A 12,029-nucleotide genomic window follows, 5' to 3' on the forward strand; every position below is an offset into this window, starting at 1 on the left:
TAAAGCGAAATACAGTAATCTCACTTATCCAACATAAACCGGCCAGTAGAACATTGGATAAGCAAAAATGTTGGATAATAAGGAGGGATTAAGGAAAAGCCTTTTAAACATCAAATTACGTTGTGGTTTTACAAATTAAGCACCAAAAACATCATGTTTTACAACAAATTGACAGAAAAAGCAGTCCAAAATAGGTAACGTTATGTAGTAATTACTGTATTTATGAATTTGGCACCAAAACATCACAATACAGTAGAGTCTCGCTTATCCAACATAAACGGGCTGGCAGAACATTGGATAAGCGAAAATGTTGGATAATATGGAGGATTAAGGAAAAAAATGTATTAAACATCAAATTACATTATGATTTTACAAATTAAGCACTAAAACGTCATGTTTTACAACAAACAGACAGAAAAAGCAGTTCAATACACGGTAACGTTATGTAGTAATTATTGTATTCATGAATTTAGCAACAAAACATTGCAATGTATTGAAAATATTTACTACAAAAACATTAATTACTAAAAGGCAAACTGCGTTGGCTAGTACAGAACACTGGATAAGCGAAAGTTGGATAAGCGAGACTCTACTGTACAATGAAAACATTGACTACAAAAACATTGGCTACTAACAAATTGACTACAAATAAAGATAGAATTGCATGAAATGAATTTAAAGTAACAACATTGTCGGAAATTAAATACATAAAAAGTTCAGTCCTTGCTGTCTAGAGAAACAGCTGTTGATCCGGTGGGAGGCAAACTGCATTGGATAATCCAGAATTTTGGATAAGCGGATGTTGGATAAGTGAGACTCTACTGTACAATGAAACACAAATGCACAGACAAAGGCAAAGGCTTCTCCGTTCATTTCTGCCTTCTGGAGGTCATGCTCACCTCTGGCTCTGGGGGAGGTGCTCATCTTCATTTCCAAACCAAGGAGCCTGCGTTGTCTATAGACACCTCCTGGTCGTGTGACCGTCATACCTGCATGGAGTGTCTTTTTGCCTTCCCACTAAGGCGGCACCTATTGATCTACTCATATTTGCATGTTTTCAAACTGCTAGGTTGGCAGGAGCTAGGGCTAGCAATGGGAGCTTACTCCGTCCCGCAGACCCGAACTGCCAACCTTCAGGTCAGCAGTTCAGCAGCACAAGGTTTTAACCCATTGCACCACTGCGACTTAGAAATACAAATTACATGGGGAAAAAATAAGGATGAGTTCCTGCACTACCGTATAAAAAGAAGAGCATTTCAACATTTTTCAGCACAACTTTTATCCAAAATTAACAATATGCGCACGTAAATTGAAATAACTAGGTCAGATGAGCCTTGGCTAAATAAACAAAAACATTTTGAACTTCTTAGAAACCAGTTTGAAAGCTTTTCCAAAATGCATTCAGGGATTGTTTTTTAAAGCCTCCACTTTCTTTATTTCCATTTTGTGGACAAAGTTCTAGATCTACAGTGTTCCGGTTTTTTGCGGTTTTTCAATAAACTCTAAAAGAATATTATGAGTCATAAAAAAATTACCATTTATGGCCTAAGGAAGTGAGGAAGGAGAAGCTGAAGGGAAAGAAAAGGAGCCCAAGCGGCAACGGGAGGAGAAGGAGGCGATTTATCAACACACGATTGGTTGATAAAGACTTAAAATAGTGTATAACTACTAAATAATGTATAAATATTAAAATAAATATAGCGTCCCTATTTCGTGGATTTTCACTTATTGCGGGTGGTCCTGGAACATAACCTCCGCGATAAGTGAGGGAACACTGTATATTTTTTAACATGCTGGACGAGGCAGTATTGTCTGCTTTCCTTTCTTCTCTTTGTTTTGCTGTTCATTCCTTCTCAATAAGGGATTCTGGAGGAAGCTGCCATTCACTTTGCTTATTTTAAAAATAAAGACAGTAACACTCGCTAGAGTAAAATCCCATTTTTCCCCAGCTCATGCTTTATTGCATTGTTTACTGTAGACTTATTGCTATAAACAGACACAGAGTCTGTCTTTCTTTAACGCTGTTTCACTCAGTGGTAATGCAGCTTTAATAAACTTGCAGGTTGACAGAGGATAAGAAGAAAAAGAGGAGAGGGGGCTGAGCAGGTTGAAAAAAAGACTTTGTAAAAAGGAACTTCTTTGTCAAAGGCTTTTTAAATTGATGTACCTTACATATGTTTTCTTGCACCTTGATACATTTTCTTGCTTTAGGGCAATTACCTTATGCTTACTGAAATCTTTATAACTTCAGACCTTTGGCTGTATCCAAGATAGTTCAAGTTAAGGTTTTTTTATTATATAATCACCCTTTCTCATTCATGGAATTTACCCTCTTGTAAAATTATCCTATGCTTACAATATCTATTGAGGTAATGCAGTAGTGTATTCTTTTTTTTTAAGGTTCTCTTGCAAGGGTGTAGGAGCGTTGAATTAGACTGCTGGGATGGGGATGATGGAATGCCAGTTATTTATCATGGGCATACTCTTACTACTAAGATTCCTTTTAAGGTATGTGGTATTTTGCTAATAATGTCTTTTTCAGTAGAAAAGTGTACTACTACTAATAATTATGTGGCGGAGGTGTCAAACTCAGCCTTATGGTTGCCTTTAAAGGACCGTTGAATTCATGGATAGAGAACCTGTAGATAAGAGAAGGCCAGCTATACATTTTACATGATGGAGGGTGCCAGTGCTGTAGCCAAGGGGGGTGGGTAGGGGTTCAAGCCTCCCCTGAAAAGTTTTAGAAAAAAACCTGGTTTACTCATGAATTGTAACTGGTTAACCAAATCCTTGTGAGTATCCACTGAAGTTTATCTGTCTTGAGTGTCCACTGAAGTTTATCGATGAAGCCTGATTTCTAAATTATTTTACATGATGGAACTACACTTCATGATTCACTAAAAAAATGTCATCCCCTCCCCCCCGAATATTTTTTTCTGGCTTTAGCCCTGGATGGTGCTCTTTGGTTTTTAGTCAATTTGCGTCCCAAGATGCTGTTGAATGATAACTCCCATCACTTATCCACCATGTGAATGGGACATAATGGTAATTGCAACTCAACAGCATTTGTGGCTGAGGTTGGGGAAAGGTTAAAGTACATTTTGGAAGTCAGACATCTTATCCACAAGCCTTGTATCTAAATTCAAACCCAACTATTCTGATTAAACAGAACAAACTGCAGCCTTCCAGGTGTTACTGTATCACAGCTCCCATCAGCTCTAATCATGATGCCTAATTATGAGGAATATAGTAGTTGTAGTCCAGCACCTAGAGAGCCACATAAAATGACATGGTTGGCCGGATTCAGCTTGTGGGCCTTCAGTTTGAAACAAGTTATTCCAGCCCTTTCATCACTGCCATATAAAATCCAGATTATCTGATTTGAACTGGATTATATGGCAGTGTAGACTTATATACCGTAATCCAGTTCAAAGCAGATGATCTGGATTATCTGCTTTGATGATGATGATGATGATGATAACTTTATTTGTAGACCACCCTATCTCTCTGAGGGGACTCAGGGCAGTTTCCAACACATGTGGCAAATATTCAATGCCAACAAAGAGACATTACATCAAAACAAGACATAATCACAGAATATAAATTTACACAAAAAACACTTAGAACAACCGAGACCTTATTACGAGGTAAGATGGTTGATAATCGGAATTATATGGCAGTGTAGAAGGGGCCTAAGATCTCACTACAGCTGCTGGAGCTGTCTTTCACAGGAGCCTTTCACAATCAGATGCCTCCCAGATGTGTTTGATGAAGAAGTTTATCATGCAAGGCTTGCAAATCGTAATCACAGCAGAAAAACAATATCTTTGTCTTGGACTTATCACATGACGCCCCTCCTTTCCCAGTGCTCTCCCAGTAAGAGACCATTGGAAGGCATTTCTTTTACAAAATGGGGTTATTAACAGGTTATTTGTGTTGGTAGAAGGAATGCTTTCCAAACTATTTCCTCCTGGAAGAGATGCTTTTGCCTCTTTTGTCTGGAGTCAGCATGTTGAGGCTGGATTTCCTTTAGTAGTTTGTGGAGCAAACAAATGTGTTCTGAATATCATGATGATATAATTATTGTTACTTTTGCAGGAAGTGGTTGAAGCCATTGATCGTAGTGCCTTTTTCACCTCGGACATGCCAATCATTATATCTATTGAGAACCACTGTTCCTTACCTCAGCAACGAAAAATGGCTGACATTTTCAAGGTATCTTACAAGAAACTAATAGATAGATAGATATCTATCTATCTATCTATCTATCTATCTATCTATCTTTGCTGTGTGAAAATGGAAAATGTCAAAGTTTTGTTTTGAAGCTTTTTGATGATTTGTTTTTTACATATCAGGATTTTTGGTGAACATTTTATCATGTTTTTTAATGAAAAGAATAGTCAGATTCTAGCTTAATGAGTTAAGGAAAGTATAGGCATATGTAGACATTTGCTTAGTTTAAATAGTGAGTACATCGGCCTGGAACTTGCAGTTCATCATATACTTCCATTACCATTACAAGTTAATGTCATGATATGGAAGTCAACTTTAACTCATATGTTATTAGAAGCTATTAGCCATGGCTTATTGGTCCCAGGATCAAATCCCGGGAGCGGAGTGAGCTCCTGCTGTTAGCTCCAGCTTCTGCCAACCTAGCAGTTCGAAAACATGCCAAATGTGAGTAGATCAATAGGTACTGCTCCAGCGGGAAGCTAACGGCACTCCATGCAGTCATGCCGGCCACATGATCTTGGAGGTGTCTACGGACAACGCCGGCTCTTTGGCTTAGAAATGGAGATGAGCACCAACCCCCAGAGTCAGACATGACTGGACTTAATGTCAGGGGAAACCTTTACCTTTTATTGATTTGCATATAATAAGAAGCTGTTGCTTATTTTCTTTCCTTCCTCTAAGGGTGGAGTAAGTGGGGCTGTATGCAAACTTGAAGTTTATCACAGCTTCTTCAACCAGGATTTAATCATCAAAATTGTGTGAATGCTACCATTTAGAGTGTGTGGTTTGGGATCTGGGTCCTTTTCTTTAATACTTTATAATTTATTGTTATTCCAGAATACGTTTGGAGAAAAGCTTGTAACTAAGTTTTTATTTGAAAGTGATTTTTCTGATGACCCTATGCTGCCTTCTCCCCTTCAATTGAGGGGGAAAATTCTGCTTAAAAACAAAAAGCTCAAAGCACATCAAACTCCAGTGGATATATTAAAACAGAAGGTAAGACTTTATAGAAGAAGATTCAAGGAATATATTTTGTATTGTATATATATTTTTACAATGAACTCTGATAGCATCATTGATCTCTGTTAGCATCATGGGGCCAGGATTAGCTCAGTGGGCTAACCGCTAGGTATAGAAAATCCTGCCAACGAAAGATTGGCAGTTCAAGCCCGGATCATGGTGAGCATCCGCCATCAGCCCCAGCTCCCTGCCCACCTAGCAGATTGAAAGCAGAAATGTGAGTAGATAAGTAGGTACTGCTTTAAAAAGTGGGGAAGTTATAAAAGGCACCCATAAGGCAATTCGATCTGGAGGACATCTAAGGACGACAAAAGCTCCTCGGCATGGAAGATGGAGGAGCAGCAGCACACCCCCTCACCCCCGTCACCAGAGTTGAGTACAGTCTCCAGATGCTGGAAATGGAAAGATGGAGGGAATCTTTGCCTCTGTCTATGTATTGTCTACCCTTGTTAACTATATAATGGCATTAAATGTTTGCCATATATGTGTTCTGTAATCCGCCCTGAATCCCTTCGGGGAGATAGAGCAGAATATAAATAAAGTATATTATTATTAGCATTCCACTATAGTGATAAAATTGCTGCTTCTAAAAATTGCTTTAGCAAGTCTAGACTTCCAGTAGCCTTGACATATACTCAGCTGTTTTGATCCTCTGGCCTAACTAAGAAGCTACTTTGGAAGCTTTGCCTTTGGTTTTTGCTTGTTCCTGGAAGATGGATGTGATTTCTTCAAGGAAGAACCACTTTTGGGGAAAGGTACATAGCTCAGTGGCAAAGCTAAACATGGACTTTAAGATATTATGGTAGATTCTAAACTATTGATCTTTTTTTTTTTTTTGGTGCCGTAGGCTCATCAGCTGGCACACATGCAAGCTCAGGCAAGTAATGGTAGCAATGTGGTGAATCTTTCTACTCCAAATGAGGAAGAAGAGGATGAGGAAGATGAATATGACTATGACTATGAATCTCTTTCTGATGGTAAAGAAATGTACTTATTCTACTATTGTGTTGTTGAGATTTATGGCACAGTCACAGATTCTGTCGTAACTGTATTTGGGATTTCTTAACAAATCAAAACGTCAGTTCAAATATTTCATTATGGAGGTTGACATCTGGTTTACTTCCTGTTTTTTAAAAAGGTATCTTTTGTGCCCAGAACAGCTGGTTAAATAGTTGGCCCTTGATCCCAGGAGCATTTAGAGTTTTTAAAGAATTCCAAAACCGGGAGAGGCATGGCAGAAGAAGGAATATATCTCTCAACCCCCTTCTGCTTTGAACTGGATTATATGAGTCTACACTGCCATATAATCCAGTTCAAAGCAGATAATCTGAATTTTATATTGCAGTATAGAAGGGGGCCTAAGAGCCAGAAGGGGGTAATATAGCCAGAAATCCCTATCAGTTGTTCTCCAATGATTAATAATAATAAAACTTGATTCACATTAATAGGTATGCAACTGAAATTAAAGGATTTTTTATAATTTGGAAATATAACCAAACTGCATAGGATGATTTATTGACTGATATGGCATCTGTACTGAAGTGAAAATTACATCTGTATTTCAACGGCTATGCCTACTGCTCCCACTTTGAGTTGTGTTCTAACAGCACAAAATAACTTCTGTTTTTTCTGAGGCCCCTTCCACACAGCTGAATAAAATCCCACATTTTCTGCTTTGAACTGGAATATATGACAGTGTGGACTCAGATATCCCAGGTCAAAGCAGATATTGTGGGATTTTCTGCCTTGATATTCTGGGTTATATGGCTGTATGGAAGGCCCTAAGTTGCTCAAAGGTTTTATTAGTAGCCTAGAAGAAAACATTCTGTTCAGGAAGCTTGTTTCATGCTGCTTGGAAGTTAGTGCACATTTTCTATCAGCTATGAGATCCGATTAGTCAGAATATAATTAAACAAGAAGCATTAGAAAATAGAATGCTAAAATAAAACACCAAAAACATGTCTTTTAATCTCTTATTGGGCTTTTTTATGTAATTGAAAAAGCCCAGTGGATCATTGCAGCAAAGCTATAATGCTTTTTGATGTGTGTTAAGGGTGCATCTGTTAATATGTAATAATAATAATAATAATAATAATAATAATAATAACAACAACAACTTTATTCTTATAATCCACCACCATTTCCCTGAAGGGAATTGGGGTGGCTTACATGGGTACCAAGCCCATCATAAACAAGGAATTCAGAATTACGTAATTAAAACATATACCAAATAAACAAAATAATTAAAACAATTAAAAACTAGAAAAATAAAAACATAATAAAAATACGTCAATCAACATCACAACCAGTAACTGGAAAAAGTGGGCACGTTCAGATTTGAGAGAGAAGGGCAAGGTTTGTGCAAAATGCACAACAATAGGGCACAGGCTGGAAATAAAGTGCTGGAAAACCAAAACAATAGATTAGGGCTGGGCAGCCATGCTCACAAGCTAAACTGTTACTCAAAGGCAGGTTGGAACATCCAAGTTTTCAAGTCTCAATATGCATTTTCTCCAGATTTAAAAGAAATGTAATATCTGATTTCCTTCTTCAAACAAGTTTTCTAATTACTCACATTATAAAGTCAGCTGAATACTAGGATAATCTGGAATCAGTTGCTTTCTTCGAAATCCGACTTCTTCCCTTTAAATTGCTTCTTAATAGCATTTCCAGAGTTGTTTCCCTGGAGCAATTCCGCAGGTGCTCGTGACAAGTTGATAGTTTGACGACATCGTCCTAATGTAATTTTCATTCTCTGGCTCTATTTCCTAATTTCCTTTACTCTTATTCCCTTTCTGACTCTGTTCTCCTCTAGCTGATGTCCTTAATGCTTCTCCTGCTCCTAACTGCCAGGAAGGTAAAAAGGCCATTTGGTCAAGCGTCGCAACTGCATGGATTTCTGCACTGCATTTCAAAAACATCCTGTAGTGCATATTTTGAATGCATACTTTCACGGGTTACTGAAACAGTGTAGCATTTCGGCCATTTACCATGATTTTCTTTTTTGGGAATCACAATATTTGCATGTGCTATACTACGTAGTTCATTGAGTCACGTGTTATGAGTAGGCTGGCTAAAATACATGGTTAGTTTCTTGCTTGGTTATGAATTGAAATGAATCAGTGTGAAGTTCTTAGTAAGCACTTTAGTTCCTTGTCACTCCCCTGTGCCACACCTCGGTTGCAAATATGTACTGTATGTGTTAGCACTATGTGTGAGGTAGAAAATATTATTAAAATAAATGATGCAATTTGATGTATTATTCCACTATTTTTTAAAGAGGAAAAGCTTCGTAAGGAAATAAGATATCTGCATAACTGGAAAAGATGAGTTACAACAGTTTTCATTAAATTGGTCATTTGCAGATGTGTTGGGGAACCATTCTCAGCTATGCTGGTCAGGGGATTTTGGGAGTGAAAGTCCAATATATCCAGAGGATACTAGTTTGGAGTAAATAAAATGATCATTGGCTTAGTTAATATAATACTTTATTATTTAGTATGAAAACAGCAGCTTTGTCAGAAAATATTCCATTTTACTTTGACTTTACCACCCTTCAGTCAGATGATGTTTACTTTCCAGATAACATTCTGGAAGACCGACCTGAGAATAAGTTAACCATCGATAAACTCCAGTTTGAATACTGTGAAGAAACTGCCAAAAGAATCAAGAAGATGGACAGTGCCATATACAATAATAAAGGAAAGGTAGTACTTATCTTTTCCCCCAGATATATATTCATACTGAAGATGACTTGCGATCTATAACTGGAATTTACAGTACTCTCTTATCCAACCTCCACTTATCCAACATTCTGTATTATTCAATGCAGTCGGCCTGTTAGTAGTCAATGTTTTTGTAGTCAATGTTTTCAATATATTGAGGTATTTTGGTGCTAAATTCGTAAATACAGTAATTACTACATTACATTACTGTGTATTGAACTACTTTTTCTGTCGATTTGTTGTAAAACATGATGTTTGGGTGCTTAATTTGTAAAATCATAACATGATTTAATGTTTAATAGGTTTCTCCTTAATCCCTGCTTATTATCCAACATTTTCACTTATCCAACATTCTGCTGGTCCGTTTATGTTGGATAAGTGAGACTGTACTGTATTAACAAGCTGAAAACTATTCAGGCCCGTTTATTGTAGCTTCAGCTTTGATAGGCAAAGATTCTGTTGTCAACTGCATGCAGAGAACAGTAAACGTGCAATATATGAAATAGTCATATATTACATTGATACTCCACCTTGTGCCATTTTCTATGTTTGGCTGTGAAATCTAGACGGTAAAGAAAACTGACAGGAATAACATCAGTGTGTTTTAAATATGGTGTTGGAGGAGAGATCTTCCAAAAAGACAAATAATTGGGTCCTACAGAAGCAAATCAAACCTGAATGCTACATAGAAATAGATATCACCAAACTTAGGTTTTCAGACTTTGGCAATATCATGAAACAACATAACTCATTAGAAAACATGATAGTATTGTCGAAGACTTTCATGGCCGGAATCAGTAGGTTGCTGTGAGTTTTCCGGACTGTATGGCCATGTTCCAGAAGCATTCTCTCCTGACGTTTCACCCACATCTATGGCAGGCATATTCCATATTCCACATTATCTGCTTTAAACTAGATTATATGAGTCTACACTGCCATATAATCCAGTTCACATCAGATAATCTGGATTTTATATGGCGGTGTAGAAAGGGCCTGAAAGGCAATAGGGGAAAAGGAATACCGCATTGCAGGCTTAAGGAAACCAAGGAAAGGATATGATAAAGTATCGTATCCATAGTTTTTGATTTTAATATAGATGTTAAAATGCAGTTTGGACATTTATTAATTATGATGACAACTATTTTTCATCACTTGAATCAACCACAGATTTATGACATGGAATTAGGTGAAGAATTCTATCTCTCTCAAAATAAAAAAGAAAGTAGACAGATAGCGCCCGAACTGTCAGATCTTGTCATCTACTGTCAAGCTGTGAAATTCCCTGGTAAGTATATGATTCTAATTGTTAGTGATTGTTGTTGAGTTTGATTGGCAGTTAAGGATAATTTTTGCTTTGGAGAATGCAAACCACCTGAGATGCCAGTTTTTAAATAAAGAATTCTTCTTCTATGGGAAATTAGGTAGGCCAGATTTCACTCTCTAAAGCAGGTCTTTATTCTGTCTCTTCACTTGCCAAATGCCTCTTCTAGGCGAAGATTTGCTTCTCTGCTCCCTATTTTTCTCTCTCTCTCTGTTTCAAACACATACACACATCTACAAGACAACTAATCCTTTCAGTAAAGACTGGCTACCACCCAGTAGAGGAACTGAAAGAGTGTGATTAGATTGGAGTAGAAGCATAAGCAGGAAATTGGAGTGAAGTAAGAATAGACAACATGTGGAGACTGGGCTATCAGCCATGATACAATGGATGGGTTGTAGAAGGAAAATGGCCCAAAGCAAGAATGAAACTGATTTACAGAAGTATTAGGGGGAAAGTTAAAGAGTTTAATTCTGTTGCATAGAAAAATGAAAGCTTACATTATCTTTTTTGCAGTGAAATACTGCGGACTATGGTACGTTACTTACTGTGATAATAGTTCTACCTTAAAGCATTTTTGTCAGTTTTGTCATCAGAGGACCTGATCTTAAAAGAAAACATTTACTGTGGAATGTTTTGCAACATGCTGATCAGTGTACATCCTTTTTTGCTACTAACTATGGGTGTATCTACACTATATAACTAATTTAGTATAACACTACTTTAATTACCATGGCTGAATGCTATGGAATAGTGGGAGTTGTAATTTGGTGCGGCATCCATATTCTTGGCAGAGAAGGCAAAACTATAACTTCTATGATTCCATAGCATTGAGCTATGGTAATTAAAGTGTCAAGTTGCATTTGTTCTATAAGGTCCACCCTATATCAGAATATGGTTTCGCTTAAATGTGTCCCCATTCAATTGCTTTTAAACATATGACGAAGGTCCCTTCCACTCTGCCCTATATCCTAAAATCTGATCCCAGATTATCTGTTTATCCCAGATTATCTGATAGTGTAGACTCTTAGGCTAGATCTACACTGCCCTATATCCCAGTTCAAAGCATATAATCTGGGATAAGATTCTCAGATATAGAGCCGCGTAGATCCAGCCTAAGAATGGTCAGGGCATCTGGAGAAAAAGAGTTGGTTGTTTCCACTAAGGCCCCTTCTACACTGCCATATAATCCAGACTGTCAAAGCAGATAATCTGGATTATATGGCAGTGCAGAAGGGGCCTAAGTAAAATGAATACATTTGTCTATAGTTGCTATTATTATGCATGTGGGTCCAAAGTCATATCTGGTTTTGCAAGATGATGATGATGGTGGTGATGGTGGTGGTGGATCAGTTTTCACAGATTTCCCCTTTCAGGTGTTCTAGGCCCCTTCTACACTGCCATATAATCTAGATTACCAAGGCAGATAATCCACATTATCCGCTTTGAACTGGATAATATGAGTCTACACTGCCATATAATCCAGATCAAAGCAATTAATCTGGATTTTATATGGCAGTGTAGAAGGGGTCACCATGTAGCCTCAATACCTTAGAAAAGATATTTATAAAGCTTTATAAGCAAACACTCATTGTACTTCTGTGTTTAAACAAGATGCGAAAGCCTCAGAAAGCATAGCAACTCCATGGGCATTCCATATTTTCTAGAAATACTTGCATTGGGACATCAGTGTATTTTGCACTATGTCTCTATTGCAGTCTATCGTTTTC

General features: G+C 37.5%; 1 protein-coding gene across 6 annotated transcripts in view; it reads left to right on the forward strand.

Annotated features, from left to right (window-relative positions):
• The window catches only part of plce1 (phospholipase C epsilon 1), a 245,765-nt gene that overhangs the window by 209,595 nt on the left and 24,141 nt on the right, over positions 1 to 12,029 (forward strand). For 5 of the 6 annotated variants that reach the window (XM_062976167.1, XM_062976168.1, XM_008115322.3 and 2 more), the window contains 7 exons: positions 2,401 to 2,508; positions 4,099 to 4,215; positions 5,071 to 5,229; positions 6,101 to 6,230; positions 8,069 to 8,110; positions 8,836 to 8,960; positions 10,146 to 10,263. In XM_062976167.1, the coding sequence (XP_062832237.1) occupies positions 2,401 to 2,508; positions 4,099 to 4,215; positions 5,071 to 5,229; positions 6,101 to 6,230; positions 8,069 to 8,110; positions 8,836 to 8,960; positions 10,146 to 10,263 (799 nt within the window). The remainder of the gene's footprint in view (positions 1 to 2,400; positions 2,509 to 4,098; positions 4,216 to 5,070; positions 5,230 to 6,100; positions 6,231 to 8,068; positions 8,111 to 8,835; positions 8,961 to 10,145; positions 10,264 to 12,029) is intronic. The other variant, XM_062976166.1, reaches the window with a different exon arrangement.

Source organism: Anolis carolinensis, chromosome 3 (genome assembly GCF_035594765.1).
Source record: "Anolis carolinensis isolate JA03-04 chromosome 3, rAnoCar3.1.pri, whole genome shotgun sequence".
In the NCBI taxonomy this organism is placed as follows: domain Eukaryota; kingdom Metazoa; phylum Chordata; class Lepidosauria; order Squamata; family Dactyloidae; genus Anolis; species Anolis carolinensis.